General features: G+C 43.0%; 1 protein-coding gene across 1 annotated transcript in view; it reads right to left on the bottom strand.

Annotated features, from left to right (window-relative positions):
* LOC143959324 (voltage-dependent T-type calcium channel subunit alpha-1I-like) overlaps nt 1-23,699 on the bottom strand; it is a gene marked incomplete at its 5' end in the record, with an annotated part of 1,279,315 nt that overhangs the window by 1,055,647 nt on the left and 199,969 nt on the right. The window contains one exon of the mRNA XM_077468009.1: nt 16,327-16,436. Coding sequence (XP_077324135.1) covers nt 16,327-16,436 — 110 coding nt within the window. The remainder of the gene's footprint in view (nt 1-16,326; nt 16,437-23,699) is intronic.

Raw genomic sequence — 23,699 nt, 5'->3', positions numbered from 1 at the left:
GCCATTCCTGTGGAGTTGAAGGAAACTGTGGAGTCAAAACAGAAAAAAAAAATACTTTTGCACATAACATTGCAAGCAGATTAGACACAGACATTCTTGGCCAACATCAGTATAACATTTATTTTAAGACAAAAAGATAATGTACAGATAATGTACACTTTAGGAAAGGCCAGAGAAGAGCGAGCTGAAAATCAGAAACGAGCGGACAAGAACGCACTGAAAATCAAATACGTACTATAATAATAATAATATTATTAATAATAATATACACTGAAACCCAGATGCAAACTGACTACACGTACTGAAGAACAGATACGAACCCACAAGCACAAACTGATGAGCAGTAACGATTGGAAAAGCACGAGTCTGAAAATCTCGAATAGTCTCTCACCAAACTTCTACTAACACGAGAGAAACACAAGATTAGCAGAAGGAGCCCAAAGGGTGGTGCACTGGCTATTGAACTTCCTCTTTATAGTCCCGTCATACTAAAACTAAAAATGCTTAAAATTATGTTTTGAGATTTTAACAGTTGCTTCATTTAGTCTATTCATCAGGTAATCATTTTAATTAATACAATCCTTTGTTAATTAGAATAATACACCACTGCACAGTATATGCAGTTTGATTGATAATTCCAAAGTAAAGGGTTTGTTTGGAATTTGGTGAATTTTGTAAATGTGCCATGAATGCAGCCAATAAAGGATGACTCAAGGCAACAAATAAAAATACACTTGTTCTGTTATTCAAAAAAGCAATTTACCACTCTGAATTTTTATGCACTACCAAAGGTGCACAAAAGTTTATCCTGCCCCCCGGGTTGCCCAATAATTTCAGGATGTGGATCATTAACCGAGAAGGCTAGTCAGTTAATTGATGAATATGTCTATCCACATGTGAAGTACCTATTTTCCTATGTTAAGGATACTATTGAATTACTTAAAATCACGGATGGTTTACAAATACCATCGGACTCTTGGTTGGTTGCAATTAATATAGAGGCTCTATATAATTTGGTACCACATGAAAAAGGGACTGAGGTTGTGCGTGAATTTTTTAGTGAACGTGACCTTGATTCTCAGAAGTACAATGATTTTGTTGCAGAAATGCTCAGTTTCATATTGACACACAACATTTTTGTGTTTAAGGGTTCCCATTACATCCAGGAGCAGGGTGTTGCTATGGGGGCCAAATGCCCCTCCTATGCAAACCTGTACCTGGGGGGGGTCATCCGACCTCTTTTCGGATGAATCGAGGTTGACGGATATTGGTCATTTACTCTCATGGAACCGTTATATTGACAATGTCCTCATGGTGTGGGCAGGATCAAAGGAGGATTTGTTGAGATTTTTGGATGGTCTACAGATTAATACATACAATTTGAAATTCACGTACACTTTTGACCACAATAGAATTACCTTTCTTGATGTAGAGATTTTCGTAAATGAGATGGGGGTACTCTGTTCCACCCTATATAGAAAATCGTCAGCGGGTAACAATTTGCTGCATGCCAGTAGCTCGCATCTAGATAAACTGATTAAATGTATAACCTATAGTCAGTTTCTGCGTGTTAAATGCAATTGCACTTAGCACGAGGGCTTCCAGAGGGAGGCAAGCTTGCTATGCGATTGCCTATTGGCCAGGGGGTACAGCAGGACCTGCTTGAGAAAGGCATACATCAAAGTTAAGAACCAGAACAGACAGATGTTGCTGTACAAACCAAGACGGGACAAATCAACAACCTCAACACGTATCATAATTACATTTAATCGGCAACACATCAAAGTACGAAATATTTACAAGAAATTTTGGTATTTGTTGGTGGCGGATCAGAGGATTTACAGGTTTATTAAACCTTACCCGGAAATTACCTATAAAAGATTGCGCTCCCTACGTGATACTTTGGTGTCTAGTCATTATATGAGTACAGATATTATCAAAACCAGAAAACCAGGCACGTACCATTGTGGTAGGTGTAAATTTTGCCGTTACATACTGGAAGGAAAAAGTATTGTGCTTCCTGATAACAACTTGTGGACCCCTAAACATAGGACTAATCGTCAGTCAATTGGTTCAGTATACTTAATGGTGTGCTCCTGTGGAGCCTTCTATGTGAGCAAGACAAAGTGTCCCCTCTACTGTAGAATAAGGGACCATGTATCTCTGATTTCAAAACATAAAATGGAGACTCCTATAAGTTGCCATGTAGGCTTGTATCATAATTTCAACCTGAAATCCATTGGTTTCTTTAGCTTGGAACATTTGCCCCAACATGCACGTGGAGGGGATTTAGACAAAAAACTGTTACAGCTAGAGACAAGATGGATTTACAAGCAACCCGGTATCCAGGACTAAATGAGGGGATTAGCTACAGCTCCCCAGTGTTATTGCGCAGACTCGCTTTGTAAACACTCCCCGAACTGGTATACCATCTCCACTCTAGGAGGTGTCTGCACTGGAGGTTTCTCGTGCAGTTTCAGAGTGCGCACCGGAAGTTATTCTTACTTCCGGTTTCTGGGCATTAGTCTGTGCCTCATGGATTTCCGCACTACCGTCCGCATTACGTCATTGTGGCGTGATGTCACAAGCCGCGTTTTGGCGCCACAGAGAGGGATATTTAAACTCGACCTGGCTTAGGCTATGTTGGGAATCCCTGGGAGCTCAGGATGCTGATGAACGTTCGTCTCTAGGTAAATTCAACAATTGATTTGCTTAACCGCCGACTTTGTCCCTTATTTAAGTATAGAAATTAAATATTTCCTTCCTTTTATTGTATTCATAATTAGGTATAGGAATATAGTCTGTTAATCTTTTTTGTAGATTGGTGTGTTTTCGTTTGCTATCCTGTGCACTTTCATTGCCATTTGTCTTTGGGGGCCACGGGTTTACCGTACACAGGAGTCTTGGCAATTTTTAAGGTGAGAGGCTCACTTTGGAGTACCATATGGGTTATCGAAGTGGGGTCATTAATAGAGTGGGAATGAAGTTATCTATAACCCCCCCTCTTTTTCTTTAGACTTTACCTGATGGGTGAAAGCTCTGATACATCATTATTTGTCAATATTTTGTTTCCCTACGTCATCCACCTGAGCTCCCAGATCTTTTGAGTTTTCAATATAGTAGGACGAAGAAGGTATAGTTCACTTTTTTTAATCTGCCTTGGACTGTCTCTTTGCCCTTCTCTTCATAATGACCTATATGTTTATACATATTTGACATTTTTGCAGGTATCTCTATGTACTCTTTGAAAATATATTTTGACAACATCCCTCTCTACGGGTGATCTGGCCCTTTATGGATTGGATTTGTCTGTGTGGGTGTTGGGCCATCTAGAGAGCTTTCTGAGTGGAACTCCCTCCCACGCCCCATATATTGGAGGTGGGGGAATGTGAATGGGGGTTTGTTTCAAGGGGTTATTTACTTTTTATGTGAGGTTTACAGCCATGTATGTGCAAGATTGTATTTTGTGAAGCTATTTCTGTTTTTGTGTATATTAATACTGTTTTTCTTCTTTTCCATATACACCTAGAGTTGAGTGAAATATATTCCTCTTTACTTAAAATAAATATTTTACATCCTTTTCCTGAAGAAGCCACATTGGAGAAACATTTTGAAAAAGCTGGACATGATATCATTATGCATCTTTTTTTGTCTATGATAGATTGTGTGTATATACTTATGACAATATAGAATACTGTAATCTTTACTTTTTATTAATTTTCTAAATAAATAATGTCTTTTATATATTATATATGAGTTAATTTTTCATTAGTTTGTACCTTTAAAGTACCGTATCTCCAAGCTTTTTTATTCAAAAAAACAATGCAGCTTTTACTAAAAATAACTGTAATTTGAATTTGTACTGGCTACCATAACCAACTCATTGGACAGACATTTGAACAGGTTGAATGACAAAATAAATGTTTACCCCAATGAACAGATATGATACGTTCCCTAAATATGTTTAATTGGCTGGGCCACCCAACTATGATGATATTTGAAATATACTGTATCTAAACACAAGAAAAAATTTTAATATATTGCAGCTTAAAAGTCTTTAAATGTGGTGGGTACATTAGTTTTACATTTTTGTTATACAATTAAGTACCCATTGATCCTCCCAGACATCCAATGTTGTTGTAACTTCCTGAGATAGCACTTTTTTTAATTCTTTATTTATTTAAAAAGGTAATTTGATCAAAGGTAACAAGAGTTACAAATATCTTATACCTTAACCACTTGCCTACTGGGCACTTAAACACCCCTCCTGCCTAGACCAATGTTCAGCTTTCGGTGCTCTCACACTTTGAATGACAATTACTCATGCAACACTGTACCCCAATGAATTTATGTCCTTTTTCTCACAAATAGAGCTTTCTTTTGGTGGTATTTGATCACCTCTGGGTTTTTTATTTTTTGGCTATAAATGAAAAAATATTGAAAATTTTGAAAAAAAACCCCGCATTTTTCTTTGTTTCTGTGATAAAATGTTGCAAATTATAAATTTTTCTTTATACATTTTGGTCACAATTTATACTGCTACATATCTTTGCTAAAAATAACCCAAATTAGTGGATATTATTTGGTCTTTGAAAGTTAGAGAGTCTACAAGCTGTGATGCAAAAATTGATCACATCTGATGTACTGGTGGCCGATCTCATTTCTTGTGACCCAAACAAGCCAGGAAAGCACAAATACCCCCCAAATGACCCCTTTTTTGAATGTAGACATTCCAAGGTATTTAGTAAGAGGAATGGTGAGCTTTTTGATGTTGTCATTTTTTTCCCACAATTCTTTTCAATATGAAGATTGTTTATTTTATTTTATTCCACAAAATTGTCATTGTAATAGGTTATTTCTCTCAGGTGGCATGTGTATACCACAAATACTGCCCAAAAATGAATTCTGCTACTCCTCCTGAGTATTACGATACCACATGTGTGGGACTTTTTCACAGCTTGGCCACATAGAGAGGCCCAACATGTAGGGAGCGCCATGACGTGTTCTAGGAACATAAATTACACATCTAACTTGTTGACTGCCTATTACACTGTTGAAGGCCCTGGAGCACCAGGACAATGACACAGGACACCGACGTGGCACTGATGAAAGATGGCATCGATACTTGGCACTGATGACAGATGCCACTAATACGTGGCACTGATAACACATGACACTGACAGATGGCACTAATATGTGGCACTGATGACAGATGGCACTTATACGTGGCACTGATGACACGTGGCACTGAAGACACGTGACACTGATGACAGATGGCACTGATACCTGGCATTGATACGTGACACTGATGACAGATGGCACTGATACCTGGCATTGATGATACGTGACACTGATAACAGATGGCACGTGACACTGACAGGTGGCACTGATGACAGATGGCACTGATACGTGGCACTGATGACTGATGGCACCAATATGTGGCACTGATGACACGTGACACTGATATGGCACTGATGACAGATGGTCACGATGTGGCACTGATGACACGTGGCACTGATGACAGGTGGCACTATGTGGCACTGATGAATGGTGGCATTGATGACAGGTGGAGCTGATGACAGATGGCACTTATACGTTGCACTGGGGACAGATGGCACTGAGGACAGGTGGCACTGATGACAGATGGCACTGGGAACAGATGGCACTGGGGACAGATGGCACTGGGGACAGATGGCACTGGGGACAGATGACATTGGGGACAGAAGGCACTGGGGACAGAAGGCACTGAAGACAGGTGGCAGTGGGGGCAGATGGCGGTGGGGCAGTGGGGACAGGTGGCAGTGGGGACAGATGGGCACTGTATTTTTATTTTATTTTATTTATTTTTATTTTTTACACTGACCACTGCAGAGATGCAGCGGTTCATCTCTCCCTCCTCACATGTTTACATATGAGATCATCTCTCATTGGGTACGCTGATCACGCTGTATACGGCCACTGTGATTGGCCGTTTACAGCGATCTGTGACTGGCTGTGTCTGGGGGACACGGCCAGCACAGAACTTCCCCGATGCATGCCCGCGGCGGTGCGCAGAGGGGAAGTAAACAGGAGGACATCCAGGGACACCCTCCCGGCAGTTAGCGTCTGCGCTGTAGCCGTCTTTTGGCTATAGCACGGGCACAAAGTGGTTAAAGTGATTGTAAAGTCTTGTGTTTTTAGGGGTCTCTGTCTAAGGTGAGATGCTGGGGCAAACCACTGGCGCACATCGGATGGTGGAAGCATTTGGATATATTGGAACTTTATGATTAGGCATGTTCACATTAATTCGCTGTACTATCACGGAATTATTGCACTTATTATTATTGAAGGAAAATTATATCACATTTATATATTATTGTTATTTGCACTGTATTGAAGGAAAAGTTTATCATATTCATCATTGTTATTTGCCTTGCATTGTTATTGTCTTCAAGTATCATTTTTTGAATTATTGCACAGGATTATTGATATTTTGTTTATTTGCTCACCTTCAGTATATTAAGTGATACTATTGGGGTTATTTACTAAAGGCAAATCTACTTTGCACTACAAGTGTACTTTCAAGTGCTGTCGTTGTAGATCTGAGGGGGACATGCAAGGAAAAAAAAACAAAAAAAAACAATTTAGCTTGCAAATGATTGGATGATAAAATCAGCAGATCTTCCCCTCATTTCAGATCTTCCCCTAAGATCTACAGCGGCTGCACTTCCAAGTGCACTTGCAGTGCTCTTGTAGTGCAAAGTGGATTTACCTTTCGTAAATAATCCCCTATGTGCAGATTTATCAATTTTTTTGGAGTAAGCGCCACATTATTCATATTACTATTAGCACTGTGTGGGAACACCATTTATGTTGGCAGCTACTTAGTTTTTTTCATTTTTTTAATTTGTTTGGTTTGCGCATTAGTACCTTCATTTAATGTTGAATTTAAAGCGGGGTTCCACCGCCGTTTTTTTTTTTTGTCTTAATCGCACTAAGTACGTTTTCTAATTATGTGACTTACTTGTATATTTTCTAAAAGTGTCTTGCTGCCGTTTTTCGCTCATATAAAGCCTTTATAAAAACGTCTCCTGACGTTTTCCATTTTGCCTGTGGGCATGTGAAGCCCACAGGCATTGTCTTCCGGGACACTGTGCTGTCCCAGCATGCACCACCAGTAATAACCTTGGATCGCCTGGGCGCCACACAGACTCCTGGGAAATTGAAAAAATTATCCCAGGAGCCTGTGTGGCCCACAGGAAGAGCTGACCTGCCGCTGAAGCCCGGCCCATTTCTGCAGCAGCACCGCCCCTTTCTGGAATCTCCAGGAGCAGGAGATTTGAAATAAGAAAAAAAGAGAAGAAGACATCAGCAAGGTAAGGGGGATATCTAGCGATTAGGGAAGCAGATGATCACATAGGCATAGGACTAGGAATTCGGGTGGAGCTCCGCTTTAAGTATTCTTCCCATGCCATAATAAAAGATGGAGTAAATGAATCCATTGGTGTAATTAATGTAATATATGCCCTATATGCCCTAGAAAGGCCCCTTTTCTACTCTCTGGCCTGCTGTACACAATTGCTCAAACACTGTGGGTGTATCACAAAACTCTGAATAAAAGGGCAATGAAGAAAGATAGTGATTACTTGGATTACTTGCCATAATGGAAGGGAAGGTGAAAGCATAGACTGAATATCTGCTATGGATTTTCAGCAGTTCAAATCATTGAAATCTCACAGTTGGAATTTGTCTATTTCAATTAACCGCTGAAGTTTAGGATCAAACAGTCCAAGTGGGAAATTCATAAGTGATGTCAGTGAGGATTTCATCACCTGAGCAATTTTATAGGTGGCACTCAGAATGGGATGGTCTTTTACGTGGGCTAGGTAAGGATTATCAAGCCACAGAAGAGCCTTAAGCGGAATGTGCAAGTTAGATTGTTCCAGAGATATCCAGTGCTTCTCCTTGGTATGATTACACTAGTCCGAGATCTGAGACAAATGGGAAGCTTGGTAATATCGATCTGGGTCTGGAAACCCCATACCCCCAGAGCCTTTAGGCATGGTAAGTGTTTCTGTTTTAAGCCTAGGCCGACTGTCTGACAAAAGGCATTGTATAAGTTCTCATTTAATTTGTCTTAAGAACTTATTCGGAACTGTTACCAGAAGAATCTGAAAACGCTCAGTCTGGGGAGCACATTAATCTTTAGCATAGGCGTGCGCACAGGGTGTGCTGGGCACATCCTAATCACTCTCTGCTGTCCCCCAAGATCTGCTCTGAAATGCATCCTAGGAGTGTGTAGCCCGCGCTGCCTGTGAAACAGTACCACATGCAGCAGATCACGAGGCTTGTAAGAGCTGCTCAGTGTGTAAAACTGTCATTTAATATAACTGCATGCAGAGAGATCAGCTGTAAAAACTCAGCGGTGATGTCAGAGGTGGGTGGGACCGAACAGCTATAAAACACCAGCCAATGGGATGAGGTCTGGGCAGGTCGCTACATTTATATGCTTTCTTAAGCAGCCCAATCATTGGCTGGTGTTTTTATAGCTGCTATGACCCGCCCATCCCTGACATCACGGAGTTGTGACAGCTGGTCTCTCTCTGCAAGCAGTTACATTACCTGACAGTGTCATACACTGAGTGGCTCTTGCAGGCTTCACTATCTGCTGCATGTGAATCTCTCCCTCTACCCTCTGTCAGTGTCCATGAGTGCTGCCCATTAATGTCCATCAGTAGTGCCAATCAATGCTGCCAATCAGTGCCACCTATCAGTTCTACAAATTAGTGCCCACCAATGCTGGCAATCAGTGCAGCCCATCAGTGCCAATCAGTGATGCTAATCAGTGCCAATCAATGATGCCAATCAATGATGTCAATCAGGGCCCATTAGTGCTGTCTATTGGTGCCAATCATTTCTGCCTAACAGTGCCACCAATCGGTGCCCATCAGTGCTGCCAATCAGTGCTAACAATTTGTGCTGCCCATCAGTGCTAACTATTAGTGCTACCTATTATTGCCCATCAGTGCTGCCAATCAGTGCCCATCGCACAGTGCAGGGCTGGGGAGATGAATTCAGCTGTCCATGGGGGGGAGGGGGGGTGGCTTAGTGGAGCACAACTGAAATCCATTGATGTTTATTAATGCCACATGCCAATCTAAAAAAAAAATGCAGCACTAACTTACTAATCAATAACTTAACGATAATGGTGGAACCCTCTAATTTGTGGAAAGCTCAATAAACTTCAATATTACCACAATACTGGTCTCTGTTATATGCAACTTCACATATAATACACATCAAACTGAAAACAAGACATAATAAATAAAATATTAGCAGGGATGGTGGAAACCCCTCTACAGATTTTTTTATTTTGTAGATTGTTATGTAGCGCTGCCATCCTTGCCTATTGATGTGGTTATGTATGCTTAATGTAAGGTTTATGGACATTTCTGTGGTTTCATACCAGAGCCATCTAGTGATCAAATATGAGTAACGCACCTGTTTATTATTACCTCAGAACAACCTAAAGACTTGTACAGGAAGTGACTGTTTGTTTGGATTCTGCTTCAGGAGCAACAGGCTTGAGCCAAAGTGGGAAATTGCAGAAGGTGCGTTCGATTACGTCAAAGGACGCACCAGACTTGGTTGAGTGGCTCACTCAGCCTTACTCTTCTGCACCCTCCTCATCCTCTCAATCTGCACCCTCTTCTTCACTCTCTGCTGTGTGCTCCCCCAAAGACACTACCACCAACACCACCACCATATACCCTCCGCTTGAGTCACAGGAATTATTTTCCGATCCATCACAAGACATTGCCGATGCGCAGCCACTCTTGGCATTGGATCAGGAAGAGGAGGTAGCAACAACCGCCACTCAGCAGTTTGACAACAGTACCCAGATCAGCACAAGGAGGAGGTTGGTCCACAGTGTTGCTGCCTACTCTGAGATCTCTAATTATAGCGGTGGGGAAGGTGACGCTGATGATGACGTGCCTAGTGATGTCACGTGGGTGCCCACAAGAGAGGAAGAGGAGGGGAGTTCAGAGGGAGATATGGACCAGCAGATAGGGAGGAGAAGCAGGTGGAACTTAGATTGCACAGGAGGGACAAACCAGACTGCTAATGTATCAGGAGCGAGGCATCAACCATGTACGGTTACATCTGGCGCTCCCTGGATGCCGGCACATGGCTCCGCAGTGTGAGCTTTTTTTAACGTGTCCGCTGCTGACAATAGGGTTGCCATCTGCAATCTTTGCAGTCAACGCATAAGTCGCGGTAAGCCCAACACTCACCTCACCGCCGCTGAAGACGTCAATGACGAAACGCGTTCGACGGAGTTACGCTTACCACGTCAGTTCAGGGTTGCCTACGGGGGTTGGAACGCAGTTGGAGCGCACGCTGCGTTCCCACCGAACGGTACCCGCGAGTTAAGTGGAATTTGCGCTATAAGGGCTCTTTCCTAAGGGGACTCAAAAAGACTAGAGCTATCTAGCTAAACAGAAAAAACCCGGTACATTGCATAAAGCGATCGGTACATTGGAGACGGGTGTTTTTTATGTTTTGTCTCTCTTAGGGTAGAGAGCCATCAGCGTTTTTTCCATAGCTGTATTTTATAATTTTTAGTCTGCTTTTCTGGTCTAATACTGGAGCTTGGACCACTGGAACCTATGTGAAGTGGACTTATTGGTGAATTACGTTTCCACATTTTTCATTTATATATATTTTTTTACTTCTATTTTTATTTTTATTTTTACTTTATATTACATGAAAATTGTTTTTTACTGCTGTTTTTTACTACTATTTTTGTGGAAATAAATTGGTTCTGATACGGATTACACTATGGAGACTGTTATTTTTTTCCTGTGAGGGCACAAATGGAATCTCCTTTTGGATACGAACGATTATAAATAAAGAGGTCAGAAGGTCAAAGAGCTGGATATCGGCAGATTGGATTTAAAGGCGAACTACCCCTGTAGGGGTGAATTTTTTTGGTGAGTGGGGTACCTTGCGGGGGAGCACGGAAGTCACTTTGAAGATCACACAAGAAGCACAAAAGTCACTTTATGAACATTTAATGTTGAATTTGCACTATTGAAGACTTTTTGGAGAGTTGGACTTTTATTTTTATTTTATAAAAAAAAAAATTTATTTTTTTTTTATCATTTTTCTAAGGGTCACTATAACACATTTTTTATTTGTATCATTTTTTTCATAGATGCTTTGCTAGTACATATGTTTGGAATTTTTTGTTTTTGAATTGTGTCATCTAATTCGGTATTTTCAATTGCACGTCTCACTTACACATATACTTATTAGAGTTTGTTTTATATATTCATATATTTTTTAGATTCATATATATTTTTTTCACATGTAGTATTTGGAGTAGATTTTTATACTTTTCTTTTCCCAGCCGACAGATCGGTGGGTTTATCATAATGTGGCACTAATGCGATTTCAAGGAAAAGTCGCACTCAGTACAAGTTTTTCTATATTAATCTGGTGTTTTTTCACAGAATTTATATATGATTTGTTTAAGATCATACTAAGTTCTCAGGATAAGGTCCTAAATTATTACACTGCTTATTGTCACATTGGAGTCGCAGTAGGGAATCTGTGCGATTGTATGTCACCTCTGGAAGTAGCCTCTTGTATGTGTCTTTTTTTGGGCTTGGATTGAAATAAGGGGACTTTCCTTAGGGAGGCTTCATTTTTATTTAGGTACGATTACACATATGAATACTATTACTGGTATTTTTTCTTGGCATTTCTCATTTTCTCTTTTTCATTTGTTTCATCAATAAGAGTCAATATTTGTTTATGTTAAATAGGTAGCGCCAGTTACCCCGATTATTAGATTCTTTTTACTGGCAGAAGAACCCCTAGTGGGGATTTTCTTTTTGTGGGGGGCAGCAACCTATAATTATTTACACATAGAGTACCCATCCTGGATTTGTTGTTGTTTTTTTGTCTGTCCAGTACCCAGTGTTGACCAGCGCGGTTTTATCTTTATAATCAACACTCACCTAGGGACGACCGCCTTAAGAAGGCACATGAGCTGCCATTACCGAGCCCAGTGGGAGCAACGGAACCCACAAAGCCATACTCAAGGCTCTCACCATCCAGCTTTGTCTTCTACTTCCCCTTCTCCTCTCTCCTCCCAATTGTCCTCCACTCCACCTTCCATCATGCCGTGCTCAAGTTTTTCTGGAAAAAGGCAGGCTTCCGTGGGCTAAATGTTTGAGCATAAAAAAATGATGACCCTCTTGCCCAACGGCTGACTGCTGGCTTGTCAGAACTGATAGCCCGCCAACTACTACCATATAAACTGGTGGACTCGGAGGCCTTTTGAAAATTTGTGGCCATTGGAACACCACAATGGAAGGTCCCAGGAAGGAAGTATTTCTCACAGAAGGGCATCCCAGAGCTATATGGCCATGTTCAGCAGCAAGTGAATGTATCTCTGGCACACAGTGTCGGTGCCAAGATACATTTGACTACAGACACGTGGTCTAGCAAACACGGGCAGGGAAGGTATATAACTTTTACTGCCCACTGGGTGAACCTTCTGACGGCCGTCAAGCATGTAACCCATGGCACCCGTGTAGATTTGGTTTTACCGCCACGGATTGCATGCAGGCCTGGCTCTTCTTCTCCTCCTCCTACTCCATCCTCCTCCCTCTCCTCCTCGGCTGACTCCTCCTTTTCCGCTGCTGGCGCCTCTTCTGCTGCGCCGCCCAAGATCCCCAGAACCTATTCGACATGCCAGGTGAGACGTTGCCATGCTGTGCTGCGTCTGTTGTGCCTGGAAGCCAAGAGCCACACTGGCCCTGCACACCTTTCAGCTTTGCGTTCACAGGCAGATCAGTGGCTAACACTGCTCAATTTGACAGTTGGTAAAGTGGTGTGTGACAGTGGTGCCAATCTGCTTAGTGCATTGAAACAGGGCAAAATTACACACGTGCCATGCATGGCACACGTCTTAAACTTGGTCGTGCAGCGATTCGTTGTCAAATACCCTGGGGTCCAGGACATCTTACGACAGGCAAGGAAAATCTCGGCCCATTTCAGAAGATCTTACATGGCCATGGCTCGCCTTGCTGACATTCAGCGGTGACACAATCTGCCAGTCAGATGTCTTATTTGCGATTGCCCGACGCGATGGAACTTAACCTTCTATATGCTTGATAGGCTGCTCCAGCAGAAACGTGCAGTTAACGGCTACCTGTACAAACAGGTTCTGGGGAGCTTGGTTTTTTCACCGCACCAGTGGCTGCTCATGCGCGATGCATGCAGACTTCTGTGGCCATTTGATGAGATCACCAAACTGGTCAGTCGCAGCCATGGCACCATCAGTGACATCGTACCTTATGCCTTCTTTATGGAGCATGCATTGCGTCGTGTCATTGATCAAGCCGTGGAGGAGCAGGAGCAGGAAGATGAGGAAATCACAATGCTGGATGAATTCCCGGGGGGGGCTACTCTATCTGAGACAGGTCAACAACAGGAGTCTGAAGAGGAGTCAGAGGAGGATGGTGCCAGGGCGGATGAGGAGCAAGAAGAGCATGCTTTAAACCGTTCTGGGATCCCTGTTGTGCATGGATGGGGAGAGGAGAACGAGGAGGATGACATTATCCTGGATGATGAGCAGGAGCCAGGCCACCACACCGCTTCCAGTTTAGTGCAAATGGCCTTCATGCTCCAGTGTTTTAACAAGGACCCCCGTATAAAAAGCATAACGGTCAAGGACCAGTACTGGGTGGCAATGTACTTAGACTCCCGGTACAAACACAAAATGGCGGAAATGTTACCACCGTCACAGAGGGCTGTCAGAATGGAGCACTTCCAGGCCTTGCTTCGAGAAATGCTGCATTCTGCTTTTGTGTGCGCTGGCAGAGGAGGAATTCCCACTCCCAGAGAAAGAGTTGCGGGTACTAATCCAACAGCGCCTGCAAGAAGAGGGTGGTTTGAAGATGTGTTGGTGACTTCTGATATGAGGTTATTCTTTCAACCGACCCATCGACAGGTCTCATCCAGGTCCTGCATCAGGGAACGCATAGACAGACAGGTGTCCGACTACACCGGGTTAACGGCCGATGTGGACGCTCTGAGGAGTGATGAACCCCTGGACTACTGGGTGGGCAGGCTTGACCTCTGGCCAGAGCTTTCCCAATTTGCAATGGAACTGTTGGCTTGCCCCTCATCCAGTGTCCTGTCTGAAAGGACGTTCAGTGCAGCAGGGGGGATCATGACCGATAAGCGCACTCGCCTAGCTCATGACAGTGTTGACTACCTCACATTTATAAAAATGAATGAGGCATGGATCTCGGAGGAATTTAACACATGTGACCAGTAGACCATGTCTATGCATAACTCTATAAACAATTTATTTAATCTAGCACACGGACCTTTTTTATACCTTTGGCTCACTTCCTTGTACAAAAAAAGCACACCATACTATATGCCCGTACCCTCCTGTTTGAAGAGGTTGAGCTGTGTCATATTTTTGGGTGCCGCAGCGAGTTGCTGGTATCAGTGCTGGTGTCAGTGCTCTCTATCTTGGTGCTGGTGTGGTGTCACTGCTCTCTATCTCGATGCTGGTGTCAGTGCTCTCTATCCCGGTGCTGGTGTCAGTGCTCTCACGGTACTGGTGTCAGTGCTCTCTATCACAGTGCTGGTGTCAGTGTTCTCACGGTGCTGGTGTCAGTGCTCTCTATCATGGTGCTGGTGTCAGTGCTCTCTATCACGGTGCTGGTGTCAGTGCTCTCATGGTGCTGGTGTCAGAGCTCTCTATCATGGTGCTGGTGTCAGTGCTCTCTATCTTGGTGCTGGTGTCAGTGCTCTCTATCACGGTGCTGGTATCAGTGCTCTCTATCACGGTGCTGGTGTCAGTGCTATCTATCACGGTGCTGGTGTCAGTGCTCTCTATCATGGTGCTGGTGTCAGTGCTCTCTATCTCGGTGCTGGTGTCATTGCTCTCTATCACGGTGCTGGTGTCAGTGCTCTCTATCTCGGTGCTGGTGTCAGTGCTCTCTATCTCGGTGCTGATGTGGCCTCAGTGCTCTCTATCATGGTGCTGGTGTCAGTGCGCTCACAGTGCTGGTGTCAGTGCTCTCAATCATGGTGCTGGTGTCAGTGCTCTCTATCTCGGTGCTGGTGTCAGTGTTCAGTCTCTATCGCGGTGCTGGTTTCAGACAGTGAGGGAGATAGCAGCAGAGAAGCCAATCAGCAGGCAGTGCCAGCACCATGGCTGAGGATCAGCACTGGACTGGCACCTCCGGACCACCGCAGTGGAGCCCTGCATAGGTGGGGGTAAGGGCCGAGCAGAGGGAGGGGCTCAAGCACAGGTGGTTGGCACACTGGGACACTGGCACAGGACTGCGCTGCCCTGCCTGTGGCACTGATCATCTCCTGCACCCCCTTCATATCCTGCCCTGACCTTGCCTCTCCTCCATGGCCTTTATGCGCTCTTGAATTGTCAAAATTTCACAGATAAAAAAAGAATGCGTGTCGTTTTCGATCCCAGATTCACTTAATACATTTGTTATGTCAGTGTCCATGTTGTGGGACTATGTGTGCACAGCTAGTAAGTATTTTGTGGCTGAAAATATGACCTGGAGGTTTTTAAGGTTCGCCTGCCATTAGAGTCAATGGGGTCCGCCGCGTTCACGGTTCGAATTCGCGAAGCGTCACGTCGGAAGTTCATCCATCACTACTAGCAATCCTGTCACTGACAAAAACTTACCAGCTGCAGGGTCACAGCACGGCTGAGAGACACACACCTGCCTACATGTGTCACCCCATCACCTCAGACTTACATTCTGCTCCATTTGCATCAGAGTGACATGAGCTGATGGAAAAGTGACACATACAAGCTAGTATTGAGTTTCTTCCCTGCCCATTTTATTGATCCTGTTGACAGGGCCCTTCCCCTTCCTGAAAATATTGAATGATACTTATACTAAAAATACAATAACATTTTTATTATTGGACAAAAACAGAATTCCTGCTAAATCTAAAACTATTGAGAAATAAAGCCCTGTGTGTGAATGAGGTATTAGGGCTCATTCACAAGGGCACTGTGGCCTGCATAATGTGAATTAATGATTTGTTTATATGTTATAAAAGACCTGCGCTTTTGGTCAGGGGGCCAGCACTGAAGAGAATTTAGAACATTTTACTCCATATGCGTTGGCAATTTTAGCTCTTCTATTGATATTTATTCATCCATCACAATAGGTCTGCTTTATATTAATGTGGATTATACAGTTTCTTTAACAGTAACTACACATTTCCTTGAGAACTTTTAAAACATTTTAGATTACATTTGTCTCAGTGAATAGTTACCTGTCCTTGAAAAATCTTCGAAATCCAAATGCCACCAGTTTCAGCACAGCTTCAAGTACAAAGACTGTAGTAAACATGTAGTTGCAGTACTTCAGGGCAACTTCAAGGGACTGCAAAAAGAAAAATTAAGAAAAAGTATTAATTACTGTAAAGGGGGTCTGCATAAAAATCTGGTCTCCTTGTCAAATCTGTGTAGGGCTGACTTACTAAGGGGATTTGGCTTTTTAAATCTAGTTCATTGTAAACACATGTGTAGTAGGAGGAGTATGATTCTATGATTTAATCAAAAGCAGATTTACTGAATGAAGTGAAAGATTTTTATAACAGCTTACCTGTAAAATCCTTTTCTTGGAGTACATCATGGGACACAGCGCCATTGTTATTAACTTAAAGAGGTTGTAAAGCTTTGTTTTTTATTTTCTAAATAAGTTTCTTTAAGCTAGTGCATTGTTGGTTCACTTACCTTTTCCTTCGCTTTCCCTTCTAAATGTTTTTTTCTTTGTCTTATTTTCTCACTTCCTGTTTCTCCTCAGTAAACTTAACAACCTCATCCGAGCCGTGTTTAGTCAGCCAGAACAGATTATTGAACAGCTTACTGAGGAGGAACAGGAAGTGAGAAATTCAGACAAAGAAAACAAAGAAAAAAAAAACATTTAGAAGGGAAATCGAAGGAAAAGGTAAGTGAACCAACAATACACTAGCTTAAAGGATCCTATTTAGAAAATAAAAAACAAACCTTTACAACCCCTTCAATGGGTATATAGGCACCTTCAGGTGATGGACCCAATACAGCAATTTCACCACCCTATGTAACCCCTCTGCCTTCCAGGAGTACCTCAGTTTTTGTAGCAAAGCATTATATCTAAACGCCAAAAGAGGGGAGGTAGGTAAAATTAGTCTTATCAGATGGTGCTCGGGTGTGAGGAAGTTTAACGTTTTGGGTGAATGTGATTTCTTGCATGGAAGACAGAGCTGGTTTTGTGTTCACCTGTCTCCCATCCGAATACCCAGACTAGCAAACTTCTCAGAACTTTCATTTGTACCCTTTTGTCTGTACTAATACTTTGATGAGACTGATTTTGAATAATGTGTATATATAAAATGAAATTGTAAGAGCGAATGATGAGGGCTCCATTTGGAATCTTGAAAGAAGTAGAAAAGGATATGTGCCTCTCTGCCAAAAAGCAATTTCAGTTGACCCTTTGAATGAGATTAGGCCAATCTTTGTGATTGAAACACATCTGTGGGTATAGTGCTGTGTTTCCACTGGCACAACTCGAATGTCACATGATTTAGAGTGTGACTGTGATATGCAGCTTTAGTGCGACTGTGGTGTGGCTTTGAATGCGAGTTTGCTCTAGAGTCGCATCAGAGTGGTGCAGGTACCTTTTCAGAGTCACTGCAGCTTTGAGTCACATAGATTGTAACGGGTGCTATTGAAATCAATGGGCTGAGACTTATAATGCGACTTTGTGTCCAAAGTCGCATGACAAATTGCATCAGTAGAAACGGAGACTAAATCACACTGAATGAACTTGGGTATGAATCGTTCTTCTTTGCAATTACTAACTGGGGATTGTAAGCTTTGTAAGTAGACCTGGGAGCATTGGCTATACTGTAACAGATACAAATCATGTTGCAAATAAGTGTGCCTCAGTTAACTGCCTTCTGTACTCCAAGCATGCATATACTTTAATGATTATCCAAGTTTGCGCTAATCATTCTTAAGATAAGAAAAGTAATAGCCCTACTGTAAGCCATTTTTAGAATACTTTGAAAAAATCCATGGGGAAGATTGAACTAAACAGTTTGGGAAAATCTCCAGGCTGACTTGAAGGACTATCATCACGAGCAGGGAGAATATTGTTCTGACAAGTAGTGAAAAGCAGCAACGGTGACAGGGGGAGTACCTGCCAACCCAATAACGGTCCTGAGAGTAGCTACCTCTGGAGGAGAAACCTATAAAAGGTTGGGAAATCAGGTCAGGGTCCAAGTGTCCTTAAGGATGGGTAATCAAATCGCTTCAAAGAGGGGGTCTGAATGGGGTAAACCCTATCAAATGACCCCAAGGGAAGAGATGATAGATAAATATGGGCCCTGGGTTGTAAAAATTATTTGTGAATGGGATAGGTGGACAAAAACAAGTTTTTCTAATAAAGGTACATTTAAACTTAAAGTATGGGAAAATCTGTACCGTGCTCACCACAAAAAGATGACACGGCCATATGAAAAAGATACTTGGGCTATATGGATGCTTGGGGTGAATATGTAGTGCTAAGTGATCACACAGTGAGATATGTATGAATCACTAAATAATAAACACCCAAGAAAGGAAAAGGTTAGACAAATATTGGAAAAAATCAGTCCACACGTGAATGGGGGCTAGTCTATTTGCTAAAACTTTACCTAAAATGTTGATATCATTATTATAACTCCTCTCTAGGGATATAGAATTGGGTTTGAAGATCCATAAAAGAGAGGAAGACTAGGTGGTTAGTAAGGGACTTCAGAGTGGTAAGGGAGTGTTGTATCTGCCAGCTAAATGTTCTGGGGGAATCCAAAGCTGGGGGGGAATCTCCTATCTCCTAGAAATGAAGTCTGAGGGGTATTGGGGGATTGAAGCTTGAATTTTGAGTGATACAGGGACCATAGGTATAGGGACTGACCCACTATATTGTTTAAGGTACCCACTTCCATGGCTTTTAGGCCCTCCTGCCATAGTATAAAGAAAGGTCATATGGATTGTGTTTCAAACTGTAACCAGGGCACTCCATCAGGTGGGGAGTGCCATTGGGCCGTCTGGCCAAGTCTAGCTGAGATATAGTATAACCAGATATTGGGTAAGCCCAGTCCGCCCCACGCCATAGGTCTATATACAAGGTGCCTACCAAATCTGGGCCGTTTGTTACGCTACACGAAAGCGTTGATTTCTCTTTGTATTGTGACTAACGTTTGATGAGACACATAAATAGGGAGGGCCCTAAAAAAGTGCAATAGCTTCAGAAGAATTGACATTTTGATGGCTGCCACCCTGCCCAGTAGGGAAATGTGAAAAGAGGACCATAACCTGGGCGGCACAGTGGTGTAGTGGTTAGCACTCTCACCTAGCAGTAAGAAGGGTTGCTGGTTCAAATCCCAACCACGACACTACCTGCCTGGAGTTTGCATGTTCTCTCTGTGCCTGCATGGGTTTCCCCTGGGTACTCCACAATCCAAAGACATGAAGGTAGGTTAATTGGCTTCTGTCCAAAATTGGCCCTAGTATATGAATGGGGACCTTGGATTGTGGGCTCATTGAGTGTAGGGACCAATGTGCAATGCACGGGGATAGGGACAATTGTAGACACTCACTCACGTTGAACTAGATGGACTGGTGTCTTTATTCAACCTTACTAACTATGAAACTATGAAATCTAAGCCATTGTCTGACCATAGAAAATGCCTGTGGGTAGTTGGCATTGTACAATGCTTTCAGAGATGGAGCTAATCGAATGCCTAGGTATTGTAAAGTGGAGCTAGATAGGGAAAGGCCAAATGAGTTTCTAAGGTTTGTAATTACCTGTTGGGGAAGGCTGAACATTTTGATAAATTAACTCCCAGGTCTGAATAAACCTGAAAGGCCTGTAATGTGGTTAGTAGGTTGGGCGAGATAATTGGATCTGGTAAAAAACTAAGACATTGTCGGCGTATAGGCTTATCTTATATTCACCTTCGCCTTTAATGTAGCCTTTGATATTAATGTTAGATATGACCACCCTGGCCAAGGACTCTATGGCCAGGGCGAACATCAAAGGGGACAGAGGGCAGCCCTGATGGGTGCCCCTTCCATGGGGAAAGTATTCAGAGGAGCAGCCTGGTAATTTAACTCTGGTCTGGGGGTGGTAGTAAAGTGCTTTATATCAATTTACAAATTTGCCAGCGAATCCAAATTTTGTTAAGACCTGGTCTAAGTAGGGCCATAAGACACTATCAAAGACCTTATGTATGTCTAAGCCTAGGATTAGGACTTTTCGGGAAAAGAGGTCTGCATCTTGGATGATGTTTGCTGCCAATCTGATGTTGTCTGTAATTTGTCTATTAGGGATAAAACCGGTTTGCTCAGGGCCTATCAGGGAGGTGATTATGGGGGCTAGTCTATTTGCTAAAATTTTACCTAAAATATTGATATCATTATTAAGCACAGAAATTGGTCTAAAGTTCTGGGGGAGAGCGTGGTCTTTATTAGATTTGGGAATTAGTGCCATGTTAGGTGAAAAGCATGTCTGCTGAGAGTTTGTGGCCTTGAAAGGTGTGGTTAATTGCTTTGTTAAATTTTGGGGTCAGTAGGTGTGCAAATTTTTTATAATAAAAGGAGGTGAATCTGTCTGGGCCAGGGGCAGTGGAAGGCTTAAGGGTTTTGGTGATAAGGGAGATTTCCTGCTCCGTGCAGGGGGCATTTAAGGTGTTTACTTGTTGCTCTGTACGTTTTGTGAGCTGTAGAGAATCAAGCCACTGGAACATCCCTTCCATGGGGGGGACTTAGGGGAGGATAGTAAAGTCTGGTAGAAGGATGTAAAAATCTGTAAAACATCCTTGGAGTGAGTAACAAGATGGCCAGAGCTATTCCTAAGTTTATATACATGGGTGAGTTGAAGAGATTGATGTAGCTTTCGTGAGAACGTTCCTGATGCTGAATTGCTATGTAATAAAAACTTTGCTTTGGACCATCGTAGTGATTTTTCTGTGCTTTTGGAGAGGATAGTGTCCAGTTCAATTATTTTTTGTTCAATTTGAGATAAAATAGGAGATTGGGAATGGGCGTGTATGTGGTACAGTTTATTTAATTCTTGAGTAAGGGATCTAATATTGGCAAATTTTTGTCTTTTTTTGCTGACTGCTATTTCAATTAGGTGACCACGCAAAACGGGTTTAGAACAGAAATGGGTCTCTTGTAAAAGGATTATGTCCGCACCCATGTGTTTGTAAAATTTAAAGGCTTTTCTCCTCTTCTGAGGGGAATTAAAGCCCCTCACGTTATGCAAGACGATGTGAAGACCCATTGCGGTCCATTATCTGTACTGAAATTAAGGTGCAATGTGTGATAGCGATGTGTTATTCTCTTTTCTTTTTTTTATAGAAAAAAAAAGAAATAAAAAAGATGTCTAAAGCCAGGGGATATCAAATAGACAACCAGTTCTGAAGCCACATAGCTTAATAGATATATAGTACAAGGGACAGGCCAGGCAACCATTCTTCCAAACTTAAGACTGAGCGATATGGTAGAAACTAACAGCAAAACAGAGTAAGATGAAACTTTACAAACTACTTCTGGTCTGGAGGTAAGCTCCATCCAGACCAACTTAATTATATTTGTTGGACTAATGCGTCCAAAATACCACAAGCTCCAAAATAGAACCCTCTATCCAGAGGGAAAGTCAAATGGGGGAGGGAGAACACATCCAGGTCCTCTCCTATTTAGGATATTTGAGTGGGAATAAAGATGCGGAGCAAATGTGGGGGGGGGGGGGGATACCACAAAGCAGGCAGACAGTGTACTTCCAGGGATTTGGAGACAGACCCTTAATGTACTAGGACATGCCATGATAGGTAAGGCAAAAAAACAAAAAACAAAACAAAGGGGGGGGGGGGTGTATATGGGGGGAGGGGTATGGGGGGTAGGAGAGAGAAAAAAGAAAAAAAAATTAAATGGGGGGGGAGGGGATTTTGAATTTGGAAAGGTACCAATAGGTCAAGTCTTGCGGACTGCGAGATGTCTCTTGTGAAGATGGTCTAAATACTGTCCCTCAAATCAAGCCAAAGTTCACCAGCTGCAGCCTTGTTGACTTCAGATCTCTGGTTGCGTGTGCAGTCTGCGGGATCTGTGGTCTCTCTACGGTGAAGGTGTAGCCCAGATCAGGGATGGCCGTGGGGTAGCACGGAGTCTCCCGACTTGTTGTGGTTCCAGGAGGCCCAGTTTAATCAGGACTTCTTTGCCTTCTTTAATGGTAGTAGCAATATAAATAGTGCCATTATGGGGTATAATTAGCCCCATCTATAGCGGAATTGTGCAGACTGGAGGACCGATGTTATCTCCCTCATCCTCCTGCGTTTCTCTAATGTTGCTGGGGATATATCTGGGTATACATATTACCGTCCAGCATAATGCGGGAAGAATTGTGTGAGGTTTTGAGGATTTCCTCTTCAGGTAGTCTTTCAGGCACATAACTATATTTCTGGGAGGGTTTTCAGGGGGACGCTTGGGTCTGAGTGCCCTGTGAAGGTGATCACATGTAAAAGACTCCTCTGGCAGCTCTGGTAGGAGAGAGTGAAACAACCTTTTAATGGTGTCCGGCAGGTCGTTGACCGTCTCTGGGACTCCACGGACCCTGATATTGTTCCTCCTGTTGCGGTTGTCCAGATCCTCCATGTGATTCTGGAGCTGGACAACCGCATTGGCCAGTGCCTCATGGTCTCTTCGTAGGTCAGTGTAGGCTAAGTGAAGCTCGTCGTGTTTCACCTCCAGGAGATCTATGCGACTTCCTAACGAGCCAATCTCCTGAGAGAGAGTATTAGTCGTCTTGTGGAGCTCTGCCTGAAATTTCCTTGCCAGTCTATCATACATAGCCGCCAAACTGTCCTCCAAGTCAGCCTTTGTCAGTTGCGTAGTCTGCTCACCTTGTGACGGCAAGACGAAAGCAGAGGTGTTTGTCTCCGGCAGCGGTGACTTGGACTGAGCGCCATTTTGGGACATACTGGCCTGCTCACGAGCCTGCAACAAGTAGTTTGTGAGTGACCTCTGCGCATTGTTTTTTGCTTGTTTTTTTTTTTGTCGGCATGCACGAATGGTCCCTCGGGAGGGGAAGCTTACATAGGGTGCAGGATTAGCGCGATAAGCTGCCGGGGAGTCCTCCTATGTCTGCGTAGTCCTCGGAGCTCCTTCTCCTAGATTCTTTCCTGTTCCACGCCACGCATGCGTCCCTGTCATATTCCTATCTTTAATTACTTTAAGTAATCGTACCAGTCCGTTAGCTGATAATGTTCTTCTAGATCTTTAAAAGTAAATGTATTAGTCTTCTGGAACGTTTGTTTGAATATCAGGGATGAGCTATGAATGGTAAGGTTTTCTGCCTGACTCTGTTTTTAAGAGTTCAGTGGGTCCTATAGGATGGTTTCCTCAAAAATACAAGTACCATATTTCACAAAGTATCCCTGGACATCCAGGTCTTATGTCTTAATGTCATTCTACCTCCCCTAGTATGCCTACTGCTTTAATCTGAGCCACGTGAGCAGGTGTGGTGAACCCAGGAACCTGGCAATAGCAGGCAGTGTTGACTATCCCTACCATCAAGGGCCATGGATGATACTGGCTGTTGATCAGACTCTGTACCCTGTGG

The sequence above is a fragment of the Lithobates pipiens genome, unplaced genomic scaffold, assembly GCF_037356315.1.
Source record: "Lithobates pipiens isolate NorthernLeopardFrog02 unplaced genomic scaffold, aLitPip1_a1.2 Scaffold_70, whole genome shotgun sequence".
Taxonomy (NCBI): domain Eukaryota; kingdom Metazoa; phylum Chordata; class Amphibia; order Anura; family Ranidae; genus Lithobates; species Lithobates pipiens.
Note: the sequence above shows the minus strand (reverse complement) of the source record. Positions and strands in the feature narration are given on the sequence as shown.